At 37.0% G+C, this 26764-nt stretch overlaps 1 protein-coding gene across 5 annotated transcripts in view; it reads left to right on the forward strand.

The window, feature by feature from the left end:
- The window catches only part of SLAIN2 (SLAIN motif family member 2), an 83297-nt gene extending 57634 nt beyond the window's left edge, over nt 1–25663 (forward strand). For 2 of the 5 annotated variants that reach the window (XM_064584452.1, XM_054508930.2), the window contains 4 exons: nt 228–305; nt 10863–10892; nt 20956–21274; nt 22664–25663. In XM_064584452.1, the coding sequence (XP_064440522.1) occupies nt 228–305; nt 10863–10892; nt 20956–21274; nt 22664–22730 (494 nt within the window). In that variant the 3' untranslated portion in view covers nt 22731–25663. Of the gene's footprint in view, nt 1–227; nt 306–10862; nt 10893–12455; nt 12643–20955; nt 21275–22663 lie in introns of all 5 variants that reach the window. The other 3 variants (XR_010409393.1, XM_045881184.3, XM_045881185.3) reach the window with 3 other exon arrangements.
- Nucleotides 25664–26764: the final 1101 nt, after the last annotated feature.

A 26764-nucleotide genomic window follows, 5' to 3' on the forward strand; every position in this document is an offset into this window, starting at 1 on the left:
AAAGTATGCACTTTGCACTAAGATTTCCATCCCTTTTCCTTTCCGACTTAATGCACTAAGCATCACTTTCAGATTCCTCTGCTTCTAGGTTTCTAACATATTTTCGCCTTATGGTTTCTGTTCCTTGATAAATTTTCAAGTATGTATTAAAATATTCAAGTTTACAGAAGCTATAGCCTTTATCTTGTCCTTCCAGGCAAATATTACAGTTCCTTATTTTTCAACAGCTTCGCAAAGGCTGAAAAATTTGCCTCGTACTTCCCTCAAAGCCAAACAGTTGCTTCCAACTTCATCTACAAAAAGAGGTAACTACAGCCTCTTACTAAGTTTTAAATTTCAGCAAATAATCTGATAGTTAAATCTCATACCTTTTGGTACACTGAGTCATTGATGTCTGTAGGGCATGTTTTAGTCTTTTTTATTTTTTTACATAAAGTAATGTGGATTCATTCTCTCTTATTTGGATAAATCCGGAAGAAACTTATTTTCTGCAGAGGTATGTATTGGATTGCTCTTCTGAAAGGAATAAGTGATATGTAGCATTTTCTATTAGAGAATTTATCATTTTTCTTACCAACCTAAAACTGAAGGTCATTGTTTTAACTTAATGTAGGTGAATGTAGTGCTTTAAAATGAACCAAATGCCAGACATTTTGTATGTAAATTTTTTTCTTCTGACTTTTGAGTTTTGGATTTACTTATCTGTAGGATGAAATGGGAATGCTTTCATGTTAGAAGTTGATAAACATTAAATCACAAGTTGTGGTTAACTGGTAATGTTTAGACTATTTAAGGGAATGGTATCTTTTTTAAGACCTGAGAGTTGAAGTATTTGGAGGTTGGACACCAAAGCTATCATACTGGTTTGAAGAGATTGGATGTATGAGCAGCTAGAAAGAAGTAGAATTGGGGAAAATACCATGCAATTGGGTAGGACCAGCAGTAATAAGAATGAATAGAAGCCTCAGAGGAAGTGGGACATAACAAATATAAGCAATGAAGAAAAATATTTCCCCTGTCCAGGACATGTAGATTTCCTGACGGTTCCAGAACTCAGTAAATAACAAAGATATATGAGGAGGATAAAGTATTAAAGGACATTATGTGGGAAGAGGAGGTTTGAGATTTGATTGTCAAAGAAGAAGATTTGGTTAATATGGGTACAAAAGCACTGAAATACGTATTTTAGCAAGTTCATTAATGTGTAAATGTTTTAGCAATGATTTGGTGGGTTAAATATGATTTAAAGAAATAGTTTTAGATAATAGAATCTGAAGGAAAGAGAATAGTCAAATGGAAATGTTGGATGTGTAAATGTTTGTGTTTTGAATACCAGAAGTTGATCATAGCCCTCCAATACAAATGTCTTTTGGTGCTACTGTCCGAAATAAGAATGGATAGGGGTGCCTAGGTGGCTCAGTTGGTTAGGTGTCTGCCTTTGGCTCTAGTCATGTTCTTGGAGTCCTGGGATCGAGCCCTGAGCCCTGTGTTGGGCTCCCTGCTCAGTGGGGAGTCTGCTTCTTCCTCTCCTTCTGTGCGCCCCCCCAGTAACTCCATAAAATCTTTAAAAAAAAAAGACTGGATAGTATATGTTCTTTTGTTAGAGAAGAAGGTGATTTATTAGGAATTATTATAGAAAGGGTCCTTATAGAAATTATTTGAGGACCATAGGCTTCTTTTTTTTTTTTTTTTTTTGAGACTTCTAGATATTTTTTGAGTACTTGATGAGAGGTAGTAAAAACAGGAACATGAAGAGATTGTGGTGTCTAAAACAGGGCAAGAAATTACTGTATCATAATAAAACATAGGATTTTAAGTTTATATAAATTTGTATGTCTCTCTAAGCTGCTTCATAATTTTGGGGGGGTCAGGTAGGTTTAAATAATTTTAAATATTTACTTAAGGATTTTTTGCTCTTTATTAGGTTAAGAAGATATAACTTCTGGCTGGTTGTTTTTTTTTGTTTTGGGGCTCTTTTGGTTTTTTGCCTATGGAAGTTACATATTTTTGTGATTGAGCCACCAAACTCCCACTTTCTGTGATAAAATGACAGGAAAACCCAATCTTATAATTCCTGGTACCTCTAGTTGTCCAGTTGACTTAGTAAAGGGAAAGAAGTTTGTATGTTTGTGTGTTGGGTTTTGTTGTTTTGTTTCTTTTTGTTTAATCTCTTATTTAACTTAATCCAGACTCATATTTTTTTGATTGGTATTGTAGTTTGGGGATGATCATTTTACACTACTAGAAGTTCTGAACCAAAATAAAAAAAAAATTCTGAACCAATTGAAAAATGGGCACAGATATACAATAGGATTTCAAATAATTAGGTTAGGGGTACCTGACTGGCTCAGTCAGTAGAGCATGTGATTTTTTTTTTTTTTTTTAGATTTTATTTATTTTTTTTGACAGACACAGCGAGAAAAGGAACACAAGCAGGGGGAGTGGGAGAGGGAGAACAGGCTTCCTGCAGAGCAGGGAGCCCGATGCAGGGCTGGATCCCAGGACCCTGGGATCATGACCTGAGCCGAAGGCAGATGCTTAACGACTGAGTCACCCAGGCGCCCCAGAGCATGTGATTCTTAATCTTGGGGTGTTGAGTTCTAGCCCCATGTTCATCATCAAGCCTACTTAAAAAAAAATAAAAATAAAATATTAGGTTAATTACTGGTAAAGTTGAACCCGAGAATATGTCTTGGATCCAAGGCCAAATGGATTTTCTAATTTCCCTTCATATCTAGACTTTGAAAGAGAGGGGTCTGCACTGGACTGGGGGATTCTCTGTTCTTGTTAGGGATGTGAGGCAGATGAGATTCAGATACCATGTGTTCATAGGTACCTTTGGCACTTTAAACCTGGACTAGAGAAACATGGGACTGGATAGTAAATTGTCACATAAATCAGTTGTCCCATCCTGGGGATGAACCTGTAACATCTTAGAAAGTTGGCGTACTTATTTTAAGGACTCAAAGGATCATGGGAAGAGGGAGAAGGTCGTTCCCTTAACAATTGGAAATAGGACACTATGATTTTATTTTATTTTATTTTTTTAGAGAGAGCGCATGAGCGGGGGGTGGGGTGCAGAGGGAGAGAAAAAATCTTACGCAGGCTCCATGCTGAGCATCCACTCGATCTCATGACCCTGATCTTGTGACTTGAGCCAAAATTAAGAGTCAGGTGCTTAACCACTCAGGCACCCCAGTCACTTGGATTTTAATTGCATTTAGTAGTAGCTGGAGTTTGAAGATAGGAAGGGAAGTAAGAACTGTGTTGCCTGGCACAAAGGGACACACCGTAAACATCTGTGGAATGAACACAGTCATGCCACTAACTCAAGGCTGGACACATTCCTCTTTGCATTTTCTTCTTGCAGGGTTTTTTGTTTGTTTGTTTCTTTAGCCCATCCTTCTCTTTGAAGAAAAAAAAAATCCATTGTGTATTGTTAAGGCTTCGTTCATGGGCTTGACTACTTAAACTGCTCTGACAAAGAGATATTCATTCCTATTTGTTGGGAACTCAGTGAAGGGGAGGTAAACAAAGTAGAGACCTCATCAAGTCAGGGAAAAAATAACTACTTAGAAAAAGTGAATGTGTAGATCAGGACAAATTAAAATGTAGAAACATACTTTAGAAGGAAAGAGGCAGCACCTTAGGACGAGTTAGCAGTGGTAGTTTTCCAGTACTGCTTTAATTCATTATATTTTGAATATTCATATAAGGTGAGATAAACAACATTTATAAGAGGCCGAATTGATAGGAGTTTAAAATGCTGTTTGATATCAGACTATCTGAAAATGGAGTACCTAGGAATTTTGCCATTACCTTTAATCCAAAATTTAAAATTTCTTATATTTGCTTTTCATTAACAAGTATTTATTGAATCTGTATCATAAACAAGATACACTCATTACACGCCACCCCCTCCCCCCATGTCTAGTTCCTCTTTACTTTTTCTATTATAGTTGTGGTCAAAGCCAGCCTCTGCCGTATGGAGTTTTTTTTTTTTTAAAGATTTTATTTATTTATTTGACAGAGAGAGACACAGCGAGAGAGGGAACACAAGCAGGGGGAGTGGGAGAGGGAGAAGCAGGCTCCCCTCAGAGCAGGGAGCCCGATGCGGGACTCGATCCCGGGACTCCAGGATCATGACCTGAGCTGAAGGCAGTCGCTTAACCAACTGAGCCACCCAGGCGCCCCCGTATGGAGTTTTTAGATACAGTTAAAATGATAGGAATTGCTCCCTTTCCCATGATTTTATTATATAAAATTGAGAGAATGGGAAAGGAGAGGGAACAGGGCTCTCTCCGAACACACAAATTCCTGTTAGCCATTTCATGCTATTTTTGGAATGATAATTGAATAGATTCTACTTACATTTAGAGTTAATAAGTCTTTTGTGATTTTCCAAGATCTTTTTTCTTCTTTAGTTACATCTTGACTACATCTATTAATTTCTCTTGCAGATAAAGTCCTAGATCAAAATTTTCTCCTCTCTGAAAATTGTGCTTTTATTTTTCTGATTAAAAACTATCTGCATTTTAGAAAATTAAAGTTAGAGCTAGAATGCCTTCAAAGATCACCTAATTTCAGTTAACCTCATTTTATTCTTTTTCCTTCCCAAGTTTATACATAAGGCATAAATGCTGCTACCATTAGAGGAAACACTTTTTATAATAGTAAAACTATAGCTTAGTGCACTTTACATTCTGGTTTTCCCTCAAGTTATACATTAACCTTGTTAAAATTTTTTTTTTTTTTTTAAGATTTTATTTATTTAGGGGCGCCTGGGTGGCTCAGATGGCTAAGCGTCTGCCTTCGGCTCAGGTCATGATCCCAGGGTCCTGGGATCGAGCCCCACATCGGGCTCCCTGCTCAGCGGGGAGTCTGCTTCTCCTCCTCCCTGTGCTTCTCCCCCTGCTCATTCTCTCTCTCTCTCTCTGTCTATCTCTGTGTCTCGAATGAATAAATAAAAATATCTTTAAAAAAAAAAAAGATTTATTTATTTGACCGAGAGAGATACAGCAAGAGCGGGAACACAGCAGGGGGAGTGGGAGAGGGAGAAGCAGGCTCCCCGCCGAGCAGGGAGCCCCATGGCTCAGATCATGACCTGAGCCAAAGGCAGACACTTAACGACTGAGCCACCCAGGTGCCCCAACCTTGTTAAAATATTTCTTTCCATATTCCGAGATTGTAGAACTTTTCGACTTGTCCTTTCATATACTCTAGTGCATTTTTCTAAGAATTTAGGATTAATAAATTTAAAAGGATTTCTAATTTATAAATCTGTTTAAACTTTGTTATTTTAAAATATAACACAAATTCAGAAAACCATATAATACATAGTTTAATGAATTCTTGCAAGGCAACCCCTTAGTGACCACCATTCATATCAGGAGACTATAACTTGCTACTTCAGAAACTACCTGTCTCTTTCCAAACACAATCCTCTCTTGACCCACTCTCCCAGAGTAGCCATTGTTCTGAATTTTTATAGAATCGCTTCCTCACTTCTTTGTATGATTTTTATCATTCAAGGAATGAAACTGTAGTTCTGCCACTTTAATATGTGTCTTTTTACATTTCTCTTGATTTATAGTTTTCTTCCAACTCTTTACTCCCCCTTGTTAGGTTTGTTTGAAGAAACCACCAGATCATTTGCCCTATAGATGTGGATGTAGATCCACAGGCTGGATCTTGCTGATATCTTTTCCACAGTGTCATTTAGTAGATTTCTCTGTATTTCCCATAAATTGGTAATTGGATCTAGATGCTTTACTGGATTCAGTTTTGCTATTTTGGGCAAGACTACTTCATAGGTGGTGCTGCTGCTTTAGCCACAAGTGCACAAGGCAAGATTACCTCTTTTCTTGATATTATCAGTCATTGATGGTTAATGCCTATATCCTTATTTTTCTTAAATATATATATATCATTATGAACTTACAGGTTCAAACATTTTTTATGTATTTTGATTCATTCTGGATATTTTCCCAGCTTTGGTGGAAGCTTCTTCAAGTTGGCCCTCAAGACTTTTTGACACAAGCCTAGTAGTCTGATAAATTCTTGCTAACTGGTATGACAAGATAGGCACATCTTGTACATTTCCTGCCACAGAACTGGATTTAGTCATTTCTCCAAAAAGTCCTGATTTCCTTTGATAGGAAAGGGTATTTCAAAACCCAAATCTGAGTTTTTAGCTATATTAATTGCTATTGGATTGGCCATTGTTTCTAGGTTTTTTAGTTACTAGAGTTAGTACATATATGTGTAGATTTATGTGTGTTTTTTAAGATTGAATTCCTTAATGAGATCATGCTGATACCTCCTATTCACATTCAAGGCTTCAGGGTAATTATGTAATCTCTTAACTTAAACCAGTATCTCCTTTATCTTGCTCTGAGAATTCTGTCTCTCACCAACAGATAGAATTTTTTTTTTAATATTTTGTTTATTTATTTGACAGACAGCGAGATAGGAAACACAAGCAGGGGGAGTGGGAGAGGGAGAAGCAGGCTTCCTGCAGAGCAGGGAGCCTGATGTGGGGCTCGATCCCAGGACCCTGGGACCATGACCTGAGCGGAAGGCAGACGCTTAACGACGGAGCCACCCAGGCGCCCCAACAGATAGAATTAAAATATCATTTAACATTTTATTTTATCCCATATTACACACAAAATCTGGAGAAAACATTAGCATAATACCATACAATGTGGCTACTGAAAATTGTTTAAAAAGCTTTTTGCATATGCTCACTCCTTTTTTTTAAGCAGTTACACTGCATATCCATTATCAGCTTAAAGAGTTATTTGTACTCTTTCATTTAGTCTTAGTTCTACATTTAAATATGTATTTAATGCTTACCGTCAGTCTGTACATTATTGTCTCACCAACCATTTTTCTTGTTTGAAGCTCATTCTCCAGTAGATTCCTTAAAAAAGGAGTTGTAGGAGCAGTATCCATTCCCTCCATTTTTGTGTGTTGATGACCGTTTGCCCTTTTTATATTTGAAATTCATTAGCTAGATATGAAATCTTTGGCTCATATTTTCTTTCTTTGAGTGTCTTAAATATATTACTCCATTTTTGTCAGGACTAAAAAGTTATTTCTCTTACATTCATTTGGATTTTATCTGGATGTCCAATGGATGTTTTCTTTTCCTTTAAAGTTTAATCATTTATTTTTTTAAAAGATTTATTGATTTATTTTAGAGGGAGAATGAGCAAGTGAAGGGAGGGCAAAGGGAGAGAGAGAGGCAGACTTCTGCTAAGTTTGGAGCCCGATGCAGGGCATAATCCCAGGACCCCAAGATCATGGCCTGAGCTAAAATCACGAGTTGGCCACTTAACCAACTGAGCCACCCAGGCGCCCCTAAAGTTCAGTACTTTATGAGAATATATCTTAATGTTGGTCATTTTGAATTGATTTCCCCAGATAGGCGTGTGTTCTTTCAATATGGAATTTCACATACTTTAAAATTTCAGACAAATTCTTTTAGATTATGGTTTTTAGTATTCTGTTCTCTTGCTTTGGCTTTCTTTTTTTGTAGGAACTCCTGTTGTACGTATGTTGGATGTTCTTTGCCTTTCTTTTCTATCTGTTGCCTTCTCTTGAATCCTTTTCCATCTCTCTTCATTTCTTCTTGTTCTGTGAAAGTTTCTTTTCATTGTCTATTTCTCTTAAAGCATTATCTGTCATGTGTGTAGACTCTTGTGTTCTTTCTATCTTAGACTTCATTTTAGGATGATTTATGTCCGGTTCTTTTCTGTGTTCCATCACCTCATTTTTTAATGTTTCCTATTCTGATTTATGATGTTCTTTCATATCTTTTATCATTTTCTTAAATACTTTTAGAATTTGAAATATTAGATTATAACTTTCATCTTTTGCATGTGTGTACATGGTGAACACAATTTCTGGCAAGGTTGTACCATTAATAGAAATGTTATTCTCCTTTCTTTTTTTAATAGTAACTTCATGTGGGATTTGGCTCAGTTCTTTTCTGTTGCCCATTTTTCTTTGGAATTGGTTTTTTTAACCATTTAGAAAGGGACCTTGATTTAAGATTTTCTAATTTTAGGTCTCTAGAGATCCCTCTTCTGTTGTTTTGGGAAACTTAAAAAATATGGCTGCTAATTTTCTGAGATTTCTTACCTTTGCTCCTCTTCCCTACTTATAAAATTCATCCTTTTGGGGCACCTGGGTGGCTCAGTCAGTTAAGCAGCTGCCTTCCACTTAGGTCCTGGGATTGAGCCCCACATCAGGCTCTTTGCGCTGGGATTGAGCCCCACATCAGGCTCTCTGCGTAGCGGGAGCCTACTTCTCCTTCTCCCTCTACTGCTTGTGCTCTCTCACTTGCTCACTCTCTCTCTCAAATGAATAAGGAAAATCTTTAGAATAAATAAATAAAATTCATCCTTTTAAAGTGTACAAGTCAATGTTTCTTAGTATATTTACAGAGCTGAGCAATTATTTAGACTTTAGAGATTTTCATCACCCCCAAGAAATATCATACCCATTTTCCACTCCTTCCAGCCCCTGGCAACCACTAATTTTTCTATCTCTCGTTTTACCTGTGCCTCTACCATTTCATGCAAATATAATATGTGATCTTTGTGACTGGCTTAGCATAAGTTTCCGAAGTTCATTATATTACAGCATATATTAGTACTTTGTTCCTTTTTATTGTGATACATATTCAGTGTATGGATATACCAAATTTCATTTATCCATTTCTCAGTTGTGAACATTTGAGTTGTTTCCACTTTTTGCCTATTTTGAAAATGCTAATGCTGCAAGTATTTGCCAGCAGCTTATTTATTCATATCTTATTTATTCATATCTATCAATCTTTTTGTATGTAAGGAATAAAAACTATAGTAAAGCCCATTCCCAGGGGTGTCTTCTGCCTCTTATGTTTAATAAATCTTCTCATGATAACTGTGTGCTTACAAAAATAATGGTGAGTCAAGTATAGTAATGGAAGAAGAAATCAAAGGCTTCTGTGCCTTGTAAATTCTTTTTGTGTGTGATTACTTGTCAGCCTTCACAAGTTTAATAGGGCCTTGGTATCATGTCTTAGGAAACCTGCCTAGGATAGTAGCTCCACAAACATACATTCTGAGTCCAGTTGAAAATAAAAATAGTGAGAATAACATTTTAATTTCTACTCCCAGAGGTGTTTCTCTTTTAGTTCCCAGTAAAGAATACCAATCTGGGAATGAGGAGATGTGGGTTCAACTTCTGACTTTCTTATTTGCTCAGTTGATCTCTGTGGTTGTGGCAAGTTATCTTCTCTACACAGTGAAAAGGTGGGAACAGATAGCACTAGTGAGAGAATCATATTTATGTCATCTCTGCAGTCTTTAATAACCAGAACTTATTTTTAAGTCTTTATTATGTCTGTAACCTCTTACTATCCTTGATGGTGCGTAGACCACTGAGGAACTGGGATGATGTAAGGGAGAGTTAACAAGTATTTTTGTTTTTAATCTATTGTTAAATAATTGGATGGCATGTCTATTTTAATAAATGTTTTTCTCCCCATTAGTCATAGTGGCCAGTGTTTGGGAATGTGTATATTTTTATTGTAAACTATATATTTGATATTTACATATTTTTAGCAATTACACAATTAATGGAATTTATAGTTTAGACATATCACTGTGAAGACAACCATTTGGAGTATCTATTTTTTTTATGTTGCTATTTACATTTGAGATATATTATTTATAAAACATTCTCTGAATATCTACTAAGCTAAAAACAGTATATAGTTTACTCAGTTTCTCCCATTCTAAAGTGCCTGGTGTATTTTCTAAGTCTCAATTAGAAAACTTGCCATTTTTATTAAATGCTTATTAAAAGACAAAAAATGAATGTTTTAAAAATAGAAATCCTCATATTACCCATCATTTCATTTCAGAGGTGACTTAACTTAGACACCAAGGTTAGCATTCTTAGTCATATGTCAGTTTTATAAATAGAGTTCTAATTCTTGCTCAGAGTAGATAACAACTTCATTTTATGCCTTGATTTAAGTGCAATTCTCAGTTTCCAAAATGAGCAAAGAGAAATTATAACCTACTATCATAATTAATTTGGACAATAAAGCCTAATTAACCCCTGTGTTTTAGTTAATTTATAAGGATGGCCTAGGAGACAACTGTCTTGAGTGGCATTGTTTGTTTGTTTTAAGATTTTATTTATTTATTTGACAGGGAGAGAGCACAAGCAGGGGGAGTAGCAGAGGGAGAGGGAGAAGCAGGCCTCCCGCTGAGCAGGGAGCCCGATGTGGGTCTCAATCCCAGGACCCTGGGATCATGACCTGAGCTGAAGGCAGACGCTTAACGACTGAGCCACCCAGACGCCCCTTGAGTGGCATTGTTGAATATCTTTCCAGAGAACTCAGCTGTAACAGGCTGAAAGGCTCCAGTATTCCTTAGATAAGGAAGGCACAGATGTAATATGCCTTACAGTTTGTGTAATATTATACATTTGCCAACTATTTATCCAGATATTACTCATTTGATTTTCGCAGCTAACCCATGATATTTGCTGAAATTTGCTTTCTGGGTTTTGTTTTATTAGATTTACATATAAATATTTCTTTTCTCTTTTGGGGGAGCAGTGCAAGTGGTGTTGCATTTTTTATTTTGATTTCTGTACATTCATTAGTGCTATATAGAAATATAGTAGATTGTTATATGTTAATCTTTTATCCTGTGACTTTACTGGACTTAGTATTTCTAGAAGTTGTGTGTGTGTGTGTGTGTGTGTGTGTGTGGATTCCTTGGGATTTTTGATGTAACAATCATGAAGACAGTTTCTTTCTAATCTATATGCCTTTTATTTTCTTATTGCACTAGCTAGAACTTCCAGCACTATGAATAAGAGTGGTAAGAGTATATATTTTTCCTTTGTTCCTATCTTAGAGGGTAAGCAGTCTTTCACCAGTAAGTATAATGTTATATGTGTATTTTTTTAAATGTTCTTTAACAAGTTCAGGTTCCCCCATTCCTATTTTTCTCAGGATTTTTATCATGAATATGTGTTAAATTTGGTTGATGCTTTTTTGCGTCAGTAGATGTAATCATGTGACTTTCCTTTAGCCTGTTGTTGTGGTGAATGACACTGATTGATTTTCAAATTTTGAACCAACTTTGCATCCTGGAATAAACCCCACCTGATCGTGGTATATGAGATATATATATATCACTGAGTTCTTGTTTGCTAATTTGTTAAGGAGTTTTACATCTACATTCATGAGAGAGATTGGTCTGTGGTTTTCTTTTTCGATACTATATTTCTGGTTTTGTTTTTTCTGGCTTTATATGTCTTTCTCTGACACCACTCAGGCATTTGGTGGATGAGGCTTGGGGCATTTTATTACTGCTAGGTGGAAATAGAAGGCTGGGTTTTCAACTCAGTCTTTGTTGGCACCTAAGGGAGAGGGGCCAGGTGGGTGGAGGTAGGAGTTCTGGCTCCCCACTTGGTCTCCACTCACACTGTGGTGGAGGTGGTCTTGTTACCACTGAGCAGTTGTCAAAGTCCTGACTCTGTACTGGACCTCCTCTGACACCAACCCATAAGGAGAGGAAAGAACATCTGATTACTGTCTTCTCTGACACCTTCCTGGAGAAAATATTGGGGCGCCTTGTTAAACCTCACAAGAATAGAAGTCCAGACACCCCACCAGCCCTTGCTGATGTGGGTGAGAGTAAGACTACAGTTTTTCTGTGGTGTTTGGCTGGAGTAGAAGAGTTATCATCTAAAAGTTCTCTTTCCTAGTTCTTTGGCTAGAGAGAGCAGGCTTTTTTTCCTCTGTCACACCTGATGGCTTTTCCAGGTTGCCAATTTCTTCAGCTCCAATTTGGGATATATGTAGCAAGAAGAAAACCCTAGCAACTCATTACCGTGTCATCCCTTAGGTCTCAAGGTCCCTAGGCAGTCTTCCTTTTTCCTCTCCACATAGAGTTTTCTTATGTCTGTTTTATGTATCATGCCCAGGGTTTTAAATTATACTTTATACTCATGCCCAGGGAGAAATAGGGAAAAACACATCTATCCCATTTTCCCAGTGGCAGTCTGAAATTCACATTTTTAAAAAATTTCAGGAGACCATCATTTCCCTGGTATTACTATTAGCAGTTCAAAAAATGGTCAGAAGTTTTTCCAGAAGAAAAGATGCTTTTCACAAAGCCTATTTTCAAGATAAGGTTTGGGTAAGACATTCAGAGCATTATAGATATATTCCTGTATGTGTAAGGTTATCATGTAGACATGAAACACTCTTAGCCTCATTGGTATAAGTGCCTAATTTCACCATGGGCTTTACATCAGTCACCATAAGAAGGAAGCCTAGGACTCTTCGGTCATCCCTCATCTAATAGATTGTCATTCACAGTGTCTTAGTGCATCTCTTAATCTGACCTCATTGCTATCTTTCCTCAACTCCCCAGACTTTTCCAGAATACTCTTTGAAGCTTATGATCCTGTGAACTGTACTGTTCTTGCTCCTATCAGAAACCTGTGTTCTACCAAAACAAAACCCTGGCTGAAAGACTACCAACTATGGGAAAAGCTAGGACTGAAGATGGCCTTTTTGGAGTTGGTACTAGAAGGAGGAGGTCCAGGCCACACCCTCAGGTAGTGGCTAGATGAATTAGAGAGCCTTGGTTATCCAGTAAGCCTCCAGGAAATCACTGAAACAAGTTGGGTAGAGCCTGATTTGGCAAGGGAGACAAGGCTGGGCGTAGAGAATGAAGTTGACAAAATATATTTACAGTCACCTATAAAAAGGGGAATATGGATTATGTAAGAGTTAAAAAAAAAAAAATCTTCTGTGAAGATCATGGAATTTGCAATTCAGTGTACTCAGGCCCTGTGGACATCTTCAGTTTTCTGCCAGAGGAGACTGTAACAGTTGTTGGGGACCAGGACATGATTGATTCAAGAGCCATTATTCTCAGTCTTGGCTCTACTGTAGAGTCCCTTATGGAGTTTTCTTAAAGTCAGCTATATTCAGGTGGAATTTTAAACACACAGTTTTAATTTCAGCAAAAATTCACATTCATGGGGCGCCTGGGTGGCACAGTCAGTTGGGCAACCAACTCTTGGTTTCAGCTCAGGTTGTGATCTCAGAGTCTTGAGATCCAGCGTCCCACCAGGCTCTGTGCTTTGGAGTTTCTCTCTTCCTCTCCCTCCGCCCCTCCCCACTGTGCATGCGCTCTCGCTCTCTCAAATACATAAATAAATAAAACTTTAAACACACACACACACACGTTCATGTAACCACCAATATAGTGAAATTATAGAACATTTCCATCATCCCCAAAAGTTTCCTTGTATTTCTTCCCAGTCAATTCTTCAAACCTCAAGCAAATACCTGATCTGCTTTGTTACCATAAATTAGATTTGACCTTTCTTTTCTTTTCTTTTCTAAGATTTTATTTATTTATTTGACATAGACACAGCGAGAGAGGGAACACAAGCAGGGGGAGTGGGGGAGAGAGAAGCGAAGCAGGCTTCCCACCAAGCAGTGAGCCCGACGTGGGGCTCCATCCCAGGATCATGACCTGAGCCGAAGGCAGACGCTTAACAACTGAGCCACACAGGCACCCGTAGATTTGCCTTTTCTGGAACTTAGTATAAATGGAGTCCTTCAATATGTGCTGTTTTGTGTCTGGCACTTAATTCACTCAGCATAATTTTTAGAGTCATCCTTATTTTATCTGCAGTTTACTCCTTTTTATTGCTGAGTAGTATTTTATTGTATGAATACACCACATTTGGTTTACTCATTCACCTGCTGATGAAAGTTTGAACTGTGATCAGTTGACTAGAGTGTTCTATAAATGTCAAGCCAATTTGATTCATGGTAGTGTTTGTCTTCTATGTCGTTTCTGATTTTCTACCTATTTTATCAGTTACTGAGACTGGAATAGTGTTGAAATACATAATTGTAGACTTTTCCCCCCAGCTTTCAGTTATGTCAGTTTGTTTCATGTGTTTTGTACATCTGTTTTTGGATATACACAGTTGGAATTCTTAATTCTTTTCTGAATCAGCCCCTTTAACATTGAACTCTATCTCTCATGGTCATCTTTTTTTCTGTTGTTATTATAGACATTTCAGCTTTTTCATGATCAGTTTTGTGTATTGTATCTTTTTCTGTGCTTTTACTTTTAATCTATGTTTTATGTCTAAAATGTGTTTATTTTGATTTAAATTCAATTCATTAACATATAGTGTATTATCAATTTCAAGGTAGAGTTCAGTGATTCATCAGTCTTATACCCAGTGCTCATTATATCACGTGCCCTCCTTAATGTCTATCACCCAGTTACCCCATCCCCCCACCAACCTCTCCTCCAGCAACCTTCAGATTGTTTCCTATAGTTAAGATTCTCTTACGGTTTTTTTCCCCTCTCTGGTTTCATCTTGTTTCATTTCTTCCTCCCTTCCCCTATGATACTGTGTTTTGTTTCTTAAACTCCACATATCCGTGAGATCATGTGATAATTGTCTTTCTCTGATTGACTTATTCGCTTAGCATAATACCCTCTAGTTCCATCCATGTCCAGCTCTGTAAAAAAAGTTGATGGTATTTGGATAGGGATTGCATTGAATGTATAGATTGCTCTAGGTAGCATAGACATTTTAACAATATTTGTTCTTCCAATCCATGAGCATGGAACGTTTTTCCATTTCTTTGTGTGTCCCTCAATTTCTTTTATGAGTGTTTTATAGCTTTCTGAGTACAGATCCTTTGCCTCTTTGGTTAAGTTTATTCCTAGGTATCTTATTATGGTTTTGGGTGCAATTGTAAATGGGATCGGCTCCTTAATTTCTCTGTCTTCTGTCTCATTGTTAGTGTATAGAAATGCAACTAATATCTGTGCATTGATTTTATATCCTGCCACTTTGCTGAATTGCTGTATGAGTTCTAGCAATTTTGGGGTGGAGTTTTGGGTTTCCCACATAGAGTTTCATGTTGTCTGCAAAGAGTGCTGATTCAGATGTCTTTTATTTCTTTTTGTTGTCTGATTGCTGTGGCTAGGACTTCTAGTATTATGTTGAACGGCAGTGGTGATAGTGGACATCCCTGCTGTGTTCCTGAATTAGGGAAAAATCTCTCAGTTTTTCCCCATTGAGAATGATAGTCACTGTGGGCTTTTTATATATGGCTTTTCTGATGCTGAGGTATGTTCCCTCTATCCCTACACTGTGAAGAGTTTTAATCAAGGAAGGATGCTGTGCTTTGTCAAATATGTTTTCTGCATCTACTGAGAGGATCATATAGTTCTTGCCCTTTATTTTTTTTATCTTTTTTTTTTAAAGATTTATTTGAGACAGAGCAAGAGAGCAAGCACAAGCAGGGGAAGGGCAGAGGGAGAGGGAGAAGCAAACTCCCTGCTGAGCAGGGAGCCTGACGTGGGGGTCAGTCCCAGAATCCCAGGATCATGATCTGAGCTGAAAGCAGATGCTTAACCAACTGAGCGACCCAGGTGCCCTGCCCTTTCTTTTATTAATGTAGTGTATCACATTGATTTACAGCCCAGGAATAAATCCCACTTGGTCGTGATGAATAATCTTTTTAAAGTACTGTTGGATCCTATTGGCTAGTTTTTTTTTTTTTTTTTTAAGATTTTATTTATTTGAGAGAGAGAGAGAATGAGAGAGAGCACGAGAGGGAAGAGAGCAGAGGGAGAAGCAGACCCCCTGCTGAGCAGGGAGCCCGATGTGGGACTCGATCCCGGGACTCCAGGATCATGACCTGAGCTGCTTAACCAACTGAGCCACCCAGGCGCCCGGCTAGTTTGTTTTTTTTTTAAGATTTTATTTATTTACCTGAGAGAGTGCGTGTGTGTGCGTGTGGGGGGAAGGGCAGAGGGAGAAGCAGACTCCCCACTGAGCAGGGAGCCCATCGTGGGACTCAGTCCCAGGACCCTGAGATCATGACCCGAGCTGAAGGCAGCCTCTTGACCAGCTGAGCCACCCAGGCATCCCCCTATTGGCTAGTATCTTGGTGAGAATTTTTGCATCCATGTTCATCAGGGATATTGGTCTGTAATTCTCCTTTTTGGTGGGGTCTTTGTCTGGTTTTGGGACCAAGGTAATGCTGGCCTTATGGAAAGAGTTTAGAAAATTTCCTTCCATTTCTGTTTTTTGAAATAGCTTCAGAAAAATAGGGTATTAATTCTTCTTTAAATGTTTGGTAGAATTCCCCTGGGAAGCCATCTGTCCCTGGACTCTTGTTTGTTGGGAGATTTTTGATTATTGCTTCAGTCTCCTTGTTGGTTATGGGTCTGTTCACGTTTTCTGTTTCTTCCTGTTTCAGTTTTGGTAGTTTATACATCTCTAGGGATGCATCCACTTCTTACAGATTGCCTAATTTGTTGGTGTATAGTTGCTCATAAAATGTTCTTATATTTCTTCGGTGTTGGTTGTGATCTCTCCTCTTTCATTCATGATTTTATTTGTCCTTTCTCTTTTCTTTTTGATAAGTCTGGCCAGAGGTTTATCCACCTTATTCTTTCAAAGAACCAGCTCCTAGTTTCATTCATCTGTTTACTGTTCTTTTGCTTTCTGTTTCATTGATTTCTGCTCTAATCTTTATTCTCTTCTCCTGATGGGTTTAGGCTTTATTTGATGTTCTTTCTCAGCTCCTTTAGGTGTAAGGTTAGGCTGTGTATTTGAGACCTCTCTTGTTTCTTGAGAAAGGCTTTTATTGCTATATACTTCCCTCTTAGTACCGCCTTTGCTGCATCCCAAAAGTTTTGAACAGTTGTGTTTTCCTTTGTTTCCATGAATTTTTTTAATTCTTCTTTAATTTCCTGGTTGGCCCATTCATTCTTTAGCCTCCATGTATTTGAGTTCTTTCCAAATTTCCTCTTGTGATTGAGTCTCACTTTGAAAGCATTGTTGTCTGAAAATATGCAGGGAATGATCCCAGTCTTTTGGTACCAGTTGAGACCTGATTTGTAACTGAGTATGTGATCAATTCTGGAGAATGTTCCATGTGCACTCAAGAAGAATGTGTATTCTATTGCTTTAGGATGGAATGCTCTGAATATATTTGTGAAGTCCATCTGGTCATTGTGTCATTCAAAGCCCTGTTTCCTTGTTGATCTGCTTAGATGATCTATCCATGCAGTGAGTGGGGTGTTAAAGTCCCCTACTATTATATTATTATTGATGTGTTTCTTAAATTTTGTTATTAATTGGGTTATATAATTGGCTGCTCCCATGTTAGGGGCATAAATATTTACAATTGTTAGATCTTGTTGGATAGACCCTTTAAGTATGATATAGTGTCCTTATCTCTTATTACAGTCTTTGGTTTAAAACCTAATTTGTCTGATACAAGGATTGCTACCCCAGCTTTCTTTTGATGTCTATTAGCATGATAAATGGTTTTCCACCACCTTACTTTCAGTCTGGAGGTGTCTTTGGGTCTGAAATGAGTCTCTTGCAGACAGCATATCGATGAGTCTTTTTTATCCAATCTGATACCCTGTGTCTTTTGATTGGGTCATTTAGCCCATTTACATTCAGAATTAACTATTGAAAGATCTGAATTTAGTGCATTATATTACCTGTAAGGGCTCTCTCTTTGCTTAAAGGATGCCTTTTAATATTTCTTGTATGGTTGGTTTGGTGATCACAAATTCTTTTAGTTTCTGTCCTGGAAGCTTTTTATCACTCCTATTTTGAATGACATCCTAGCTGGATGAAGTATTCTTGGCTGCATATTTTTCTCTTTTAGCACCCGAATATATCATGCCAGTCCTTTCTGGCCCTCCAGGTCTCTGTGGAAAGGTCTGCTGCCAACCTCATGTTTCTCCCCTTGTAGGTTACAGACCTCTTGTCCCAGGCTGCTTTCAGGATTTTCTCTTTGTCTCTGAGATTTGCAAGTTTCACTATTAAATGTTGGGCTGTTGCCCTATTTTTATTGATTTTGAAGGGTTCTCTGTGCCTCCTTGACTTGGAAGCCTATTTCCTTCCCCACATTAGGAAAGTTCTGTGCTATAATTTGCTCCAGTATACCTTCTGCCCCTCTCTTTCCTCTTTTTCTGGGATCCCAATTATTCTAATAATGTTTTGCTTTATGATCTCACTTATCTCTTGAATTCTTCCCTCATGATCCAGTAGTTGTTTATCTCTCTTTTTCTCGGCTTCTTTATTTCCATCATTTTGTCTTCTCTATCACTAGTTCTCTCTTCTGCCTCATTGAGCCTAGCAGTTAGGGCCTCCATTTTTAATTGTATCCCATTAATAGCCTTTTTTATTTAGACTTGATTAGATTTTAGTTCTTTTATTTCTCCAGAAAGGATTCTCTAGTGTCTTCTGTGCTTTTTTCAAGCCCAGCTAGTATCTTTATAATCATTATTCTGAACTCTGTTTCTGGCATCTTACTTATATCCATACTGATTAGGTCCCTGGTAGTTAGTACTGCCTCTTGTTCTCATTTTTGAGGTGAGTTTTTCTGTCTTGTCATTCTTGCAGAAAGTGGTCGCTTTTCTATTTGTAGAATTGCAGCAATTCTTTTCTTACATCTCCAGGTGAGTTCACAGGTGTTCAGAATGATTTGGTAGCTCTCTAGCTGAATTACTGGGACCAGACAAAACTAAGGTCTCCTACTCCTCCACTGTCTTGGAAAGTCCTCTCTAAAATGTTTGTTTTAGATAGCATGTAGCTCTTTCTCTCTTGTGGGTACCAACAATCATTACCTTTTCATTGGCGTGATTACTATTCATAGTTAATGCAGTTATCAGTATAGTTGGTTTAACATCTACCATCTCTCAGTTTGTTTTCTCTCTCTCTGTCCATTCAGATCCTTGCCCCCCCTTTATTGTTCTAGAATAGCTGAGTGCCTTTAATATTACATTTTATTTTTATTGTTGGCTTATTTTTCATATATCTTTTTTTTTTTTTTTTTGCAAATTTAACTTATTATAGTTTATTTTCAAGTAATAGGCTTCATTTAGTTTACAGCATTTCAGTCTTCCTTTGCTCAGTCTCATGGAACTTCATTTGGTATATGCGTAGCACAGTATTTAGCCAAGGATTCAAGTAGACTCCTCAGCTGAGTTATGGAGGTCTTCTGGAGCGGCTCCCTCTTCTAAGGTACTCTTCTCCTCAAATTCCAGCTTTTGTCTTCTCAGCTCAGCAAGATAACTTTGATCTGTTCAGGATCCTCCTTGCTCTACATTCCAAAAAGCATCTCCTTCCCCCCCAAAAAGCCAGTGTGCTCACAAGGCTCACTACATTTATTTTCCTTTTCTCCAGAATTATAGTTTTATACTGCCTGTTGTCCAATATTTGAAAACTGTTTCATATATTTTGTCCAGTTGTACAGGTGTTTACAGGTAGGAAGGTAACCCCCTTCCCAGTTTTGACATCATGGCTTGAAGCTCCTGTGGTGGTTTTAATATAAATATCTGAGTTTCATTCTGGACTAGATTTTCTGGAGGTGGTGCCTGGGTTTCTGTATTCTTTTTTAAAAAGCTCCTTGGGATTCTGATGCACAGTCAAGTTTGAGAATCATGGCTCTAATGTTTTTGAAGCCAAGCAGAGATCATTTGAGCCTATCAAGTACTGGGGCCTAACATATCTTAAGTACAGAGATGCTGACATTTGGGACTTCAATTAAACAGAAGGCAAGAAAGATCAGTTGGGAAGGAAGGAGGCTATGTATAAAAAACATTATTGAAAGGATGGTAAGAGGAATTTCCCATTTGGGAGTTTTGAAGCTAAAGTGTATCCTCTCTTCTTTCTCTCAGCAGAAGAAAATAGTGGCCATCCATTTTTTCCTTTCCTACCCGCTACTGTGGCAGACCTTACTGTTACCTATTACCATGTAGACAGATTAGTAGAAGTGAAGAAGATGGAGTTGTGTGGAATAATCCATTTCTGGAGTCTTAAGACCAAGGTTTTCCCTTCAGTCCTCCCCAACCTGATAGAGGTTGAGAGAGAATAGGGTGACCTGGTTCTGTCTCTGATCCAGCTCTCCCTCTTTCCTTCCACATCCCATTCTCTTCACCTCCCAAATTCTTTGTTAGATAAGCAGGTCAGGGTAATATTTTTTTATTTACATTTGGTGTATCCATTCATGGACATTTGAAGAAACTAAAATTGATGCCCTTTTAGAGGTGACTTAGCTAAACCAAACAAACAGGGAACAATGAATGTGTCCCCTAGGAGAGCAGAACTTATAATGTTAAGGAATAACCACAATATTTATTTGTAGTCCTATTTTGGCTTAAAACAATGCAAATTTTACATTTTATTCTTTCATGTATCAGTATTTATTTTAACTTAAAAGTGTTTTAACTTATAGAATTGACATTCCAGAAGAATGTACCATCTTTATCCTGTGCCTTCATACACATCTTGATATGCCCTTAGATTTATAACTTCTCTATTTGGTGAAGCACAACAGTAGAAGCTGTTTTGTTTTGTTTTTAATGTTTTATTTCCAAGTCTTAAGTTACACTGTAGATGATATAGGACTTTGAAGTACAGCCACCAGATACTTGATACATGTTTACATGAATGGTTTTTTGAAGGGAGAGTATGTTTCAAATTCTAGTCAACCATGTGGTAGTCAACCGTTATTCCATTTCTAGAATGTGGCCCAGATTAGTTGCTACAGTGAAATAGATTCCTGAATGCCTTTTCTCTTCTGGTATTGTGGATTCCTAGCTGGCATAGTTAAAACACTGTAACGAAGGATAGTTGCAGTCCTCTGAATAAGGACTTGGTTATTTAGGACTTACAGTTATCTTGTTTTGTTTTGTTAGCCAGAAATATTCTTTATTCTTTGCATTTCTGTAAAGCAAGTTTTCATGAATACAGATATACTGGTGGCCTAGTCATCAAGTGTAATATAAAGCACTGGTTTCACTTACACTTAGTTTCTACTAAAAACATTGATTTTTCTTTGCCATTCTGCAGTACCTTCTCCAGGCAAATTCCGCTCCCCTGCAGCACCATCTCCTTTGGCTCTCCGGCAACCAGTAAAAGCATTTAGTAACCATGGCTCTGGTTCTCCTGGTAGCCAAGAAACAACACAGCTCACACAGACCACCTCCTCACCTGGGCCTCCCATGGTTCAGAACACAGTCCCAGCAAATCCTCCCAACAATATCAACAGCACTACTCTAACCAGACCTGCAGGGACAACCGCGATGAGAAGTGGCTTGCCCAGACCCAGTGCCCCTTCTGCTGGGGGTATACCAGTGCCTCGCAGCAAACTTGCACAGCCTGTTCGCAGGTAAGTGACAGATGTTCTGTTGAAACAATCTTGAGCATAGGAAAGTGGGTAGTTTAGAATTATGCTTATCACAGCACGTGGTAGCAAACCTAGAGAGTCCTAATGGGTTCCCATTAGAGTCTTAGTAGAATTGGAATAAAACGTGACTTTGTTGTTTTAAAGAAATCGTCATTTAAGATACAAGGGTGTCATTCCACTTTGGTCAGATAAAATTCACACAGATGCCTAACATGATTAGGCACCAGTGAGAACTCCTAGAAAAAAATTGTTAGAACCACTCAATTTGGTTGTGATATTTGTTCATTTTGAATATGTTATTCAGTAAAGATAAAGAAGCTCATTAGAACCTAGAGTGAGATTTAAGATAAAACTTCTAGCTACCAAATCTGAGTATAATCTAGGAGGGTGGTTTTCAAACTTTGATATAGTTCAGAATCTTCTGTAGAATTTATATAAATGTAGAGGCCTAAGTTTTACCCCTAGAGAGTAGATCTAGTATGAAGGCCAAAATCTGTGGGTAATTTTTTTGTTTGTCTGTTGAATCTTCAGGTGATTCTGAGGCCAGCCAGGCTGGGAACCATGCATCTGTGTAATCGTAGTATCTGCCTTTCAGGAATGTGATTACCACCATCAGTAAACTTAGGAGTCCAAGCATACTTAAACTTTAAATATTTATTTGCATGGGGGAAAAAATGGCTTTCATCTTGTAAGCATTTAAACTGAATTACCCATATCTCTTTCATTCTAAGATAAATGTATTACATTTCTGAATTCAGTAGTAGAGTACAACAGCTTTTTGCTATGCACTGTGCTAAATAACTTACAGGTACCTTATTGAATTTTTACAGTAACATTAAACATTACAATAACATAAATATTAAACTGTTATTATCCGTGTTTTTCAGAGGAGAATATTGAAATTTAATGAGGTTAAGTAATTTGCCTAAGACTACACAACTAAAGGCTTTCAGTTCTAAGTATGTCTGACTTAAAAGTCCATTTAAACACTGTCATTTTGCCTCTCAAAGTGATGGTGACACTAAGTCTCTACTGTCACATTCATCACTCTGCCCCCCTCAAATTAATTAATTAATTAATTAAAATGTTGGTGATCCATGCTGTTGGAAGAGATGAAACAGTCTTTTCCTTTCTTTTCTATAGTAGCTGTGTTAACAAAAAGATGTTAGTGAAGTCACCTGGAAAGTTAGAAATGCCAGGTGTGGGACAATTGTGCTAATAGGCTGTTTAGAGCTTTGATCTCAGTAGTCCCCTGGAACAGCTTTCATTGGATCGGGATGCCACCTGCAAAGTAATTAATATATGTGGGAGATAGTATGGTAATGTTTCATAAAGCCTTACAAATCACTTTATAAAATTGCTTTATTTCAGATCCTTGCCAGCTCCTAAAACCTATGGTAGCATGAAAGATGACAGTTGGAAAGATGGCTGCTATTGACCAGCAAAGATGGGAATGCAGAGGCCCACAGCTTCATGGATACCCCTTCACCAGGCTAAAAGACAACTTTTACATGCAGACTGTTCAGATAAGACTCTTGGGGTTTATAAATCCCAGCCCTCTCTGTCTTAATTAGCACAAACTGACAGAGATGATCAAGCAGCACTTTAATGACATTTAACATCAGATGTGTTTGGTAATCATACAATCACTCTCCATGGAATCACATTTAGTTTTGTTTAGTAGAAACTAAGTTGATTTTTAAATATTTGACAGGCCAATATCTGGGCAAAAAACTAATGGATGCCAAAGAGAAATGCCCATTTGTAAATGAGAGAATACCTTTGTGCACAAGAAAATGGTGAATTCAAGCTATCCAAAACTTCACATTCAACCTAATTTACTGTATAAATAGCATCAATAAATATTTGTGTTAATGAGAACTAATATTCTGACTAATTATCTAAAATGTTTCACTAGTGTTTCACTAGTACTCCAAGAAACGAAATTGAGATGGAAGGGAGGATGGGGGTGGGAAGAAATCTAGGCTAGAGATTTCAAACATGATACCTGATGTATCAGAAAAACTGTCATTTTGTTTAATCTTAAGTTTTGGATGTAGCTCACATATCACCACCATCAGATAACGTTACACCGTGCATCCACTGTATTGCATTGACATATCGGACTTCTGCGTGTTTGTTTTGATTGCCAAAAGGGCTTAATATCAGTTGTACAATCTTTCTAAACTTTATAGCTCCTGGCTCAGGAAAGATAGCCTTTGCTATTGAAGCCGACTTCTTCACATGCTATTACATCTGTTACAGAACTAAGAGATTGTCTTTTTATTAGCAGGTTTCCATGATAGGAAAGAGCAAGTAGTATGTGTCTTTATTCTTGATATAACTAACACCGCCTCAGTGCTTACAACCTGGAACGATACCATACCATGAGAGAGAGGGGGAAAAAATCTATGCACTTAACTTATAAAATCTCTGGTAATGACAGTTGTATTGTTACTATTAATTGACACAATGGTCTATTATGTGGTAGGAAGATAGAGCCTGCTGAATCCTACTTAAGTTGATCCACTTTAAACTAGGTAACTGTGTAAAACCTCGTTTGAAAATACTGTCCCTTTTGACTTGGATTCTGCCTTACATTAATTTTTACATTTTTGGTAACAAATGAAACCCACTACATATGACTCTAATCTGTTAAATACTTGCTCTCTAGTGGCCCTTATGTATATCCTGGAAATCACTTATTTTGGTTTTATTAGACAATTACCAGACTAAAACTTCCTTCAGCGGGCTTCTCATTTTTCATGGTGAGGTCTGTTTTAAAATACTTAATTTGAATGGCTCTGAAATATTGGCAGTCAGGTTACCTAAAGGATTTTAGAGACTTGAACATAAATTCATTTCCTGTTAGTCAAAGACATTCTGTAAGTTGGCAAAAGAAATTGAGAGACAAGTGAGAGACTTGATATTCAGGATAGCATTGAGGTTGATAGGTTGAGAGAATGATAAAATGTTTAAAACCAAGGCCCCAATTCTGCCGTGACACCATGGTATTTTTTATTAGCTTGACCAATAGGGAGTCATTCAGTTAGCACATGCAGCTGGAGATTTAAACTGCCAGTGCTAATGTATTTTGGTGTATAATGCAAGGGAGAAATTGTATCCTTGAATTTGAGGGTGATGGGTGTGGGTCAGGGAAGGGCGGCGCCAGAATTCCACATGATGATGAACTAAAAAATGTTGCTGTTCAGAGGAAGATAAAGCATCTGCTTTGGGTGGGGGGTAACTCATGTAAAAATCTAAGGAAAAGAAAGAACTAGCCACTGTCTCTTTTTAAAACCATACGTACACAAAACAAAATAGGTCTCAGTTTCAGTGCAACATTGCAAAAGAAAAATATGCTGCAATCTAATAATTACAAGGAATTTTAACTCTATTTGAAACACCCATTACATTAAGTTAGATTATCTGTTTCAAAAGGAGTATTCAGGTTATTTAACTTTGTTTTTAAATGGCTGCATCAGAAAAAAAATGTCTATTTTTTTTTTTTTATTAAAATGCTTCATCACTTGTTAGAAACGTATTTGGGTCTGAGTTGGGTAAAGCATTATTTTACCTGCGGTTGTACAACCACAGACTATTGGCTTTTAGGTTCCTAAAGAGAAAAATTGCCTTTTCACTAGACGGCCTTTGTGTGTTGCCAATTTTTCTGTTTGGGAATATCTAAGGATTCACTGTGGTTAGTCTTACAGAAGAAATGTGGATTTGATAAACTAGTGCCTATGATTTTAACTTATGTTTGATATATAGTAGTAAGGGTTTTATGAATGTTGATTATTTTTCTGTGCCAACAGCCCAGAATTGTCACTTATATGTAAGCAGAAAGCTATGAGCTCTGCTTCCAAAGTTATTTAATTTTCTCAGTGTTTGAATGTTATTTTTTTGTAAGTGTGTTAATAAAAGTGTAAAAAATTGGAAAAAATATAAATATTCTTAACTCAAGCATTTGCTGGATCATTTTTCTACAGAACTTGTTTGTATAATATAAAACACTCTCTGAAGAGTTGACTTTTTTCAGTTTTCATGCCCTGGAAATCACATTTTGTAAAACTGGGGACCATTCATAATTGTCAGATACTTTTTAAAATTATCTCAATATATCACTTTTATAAGAGTTTTTTTGAAAGGAAATTAGATACATGTGTCCCCAGACATTTGTATAACTCCAGAATGATCTAGACTATGTATGTTTAAATTTTTATTGAATGTACAGACATCCATTTTTGACATTACGCATGGTCCTTTTAGATCACATGAAGTTTGATTTGCAAACATTTCTATAGCTGAACTTGTATGTGTGGTTGCCTCCTTAATAAAACAGCCTGACCATAATGTTTATTATTAAATTTATATTTGTTTTTTCAAGTGTTTTATGAATTTCTGGATATGGTAAGATTCCCCACCCCAAGTTGCCTACAATTGGTTTTAATCAATTTCTCAGTTGATTTTCTTTTTTTTTTTAAACACACAGACCCAAGTCATATTGCCCTTTCAAACTTGATCTTCATGAGTTGGCATATATCATGTTATATTCTCCTTGTCCTAGTTATTTCATATTTGAATTATTTGGAGTATATTTATAGTTTACTCAAAACTGGTATGTTCTTGGAACTTTGTCACCTGCTGTGAATTGATACCTACTTTTAAAAAGCCAGCATTAAAAAAAAAAAAGCCAGCATATGTAAAACAAGCAAAAAGACATTATATATGAGTTTCCAAGAGGGAAAATTAATACATTTTCAAACCAAATACATTTATTTAGTTAATCGTGCATTTTTCTCTTATGGATAAATGGAAGAAAATCCAGAATTATACAGTGATTAATTAGTTCCCCACATTCCTTTTGGAAGTTTTTCTGTCCTTTGTTACAATTAGTCTCATTAATACAGCATAGAGAAATGATATGTTTGAATTTTCCCCTCAAGCCAACCCAAAAACTTCTAAGAACCATTTAAAATTAAATGTCAATGTACTTGTAAATCAATGAGTGAGAATTTTTCTTAAATTTCTTATATACCCAATACAGTGGAAAACCCACATGGAGGTTCTTGTGAGATATTTGCTATATCAAAGTTTAACTTTGAGTTACAAAAGCAGAGTAAATAATAGAGAAATGAACTTTGAGGCAGGTAGTGAACAAGATGTTCACATGAGCATGAAGCCAAAGTTAGCAACCCCTAATATATTTTTAATGATCCTAAATATAAGTCTGAGTGGACTAAGTGGTCCTCTGGTTACTAGTCTGAAAATGGAACAGATTTCACTCACAGACCTTAATACAAGTCAGTTTAAAACTATGTTAACTGCATGCCAATTTCGAACCAATTCTTTATCTAAACTGGCTAAACTTAATGTTTTCTCTTTTAAAAACAAAAAACAAAAAATCTTAATATTTGATTTTGAAACTAATAGAGACTCATTGCTTCAAAAACTGAGAATATTAATATAAAT

The sequence above is a fragment of the Mirounga angustirostris genome, unplaced genomic scaffold (genome assembly GCF_029215605.1).
Source record: "Mirounga angustirostris isolate CCGP_5_RB_7025 unplaced genomic scaffold, mMirAng1.0.hap1 SCAF_2, whole genome shotgun sequence".
Lineage (NCBI taxonomy): Eukaryota > Metazoa > Chordata > Mammalia > Carnivora > Phocidae > Mirounga > Mirounga angustirostris.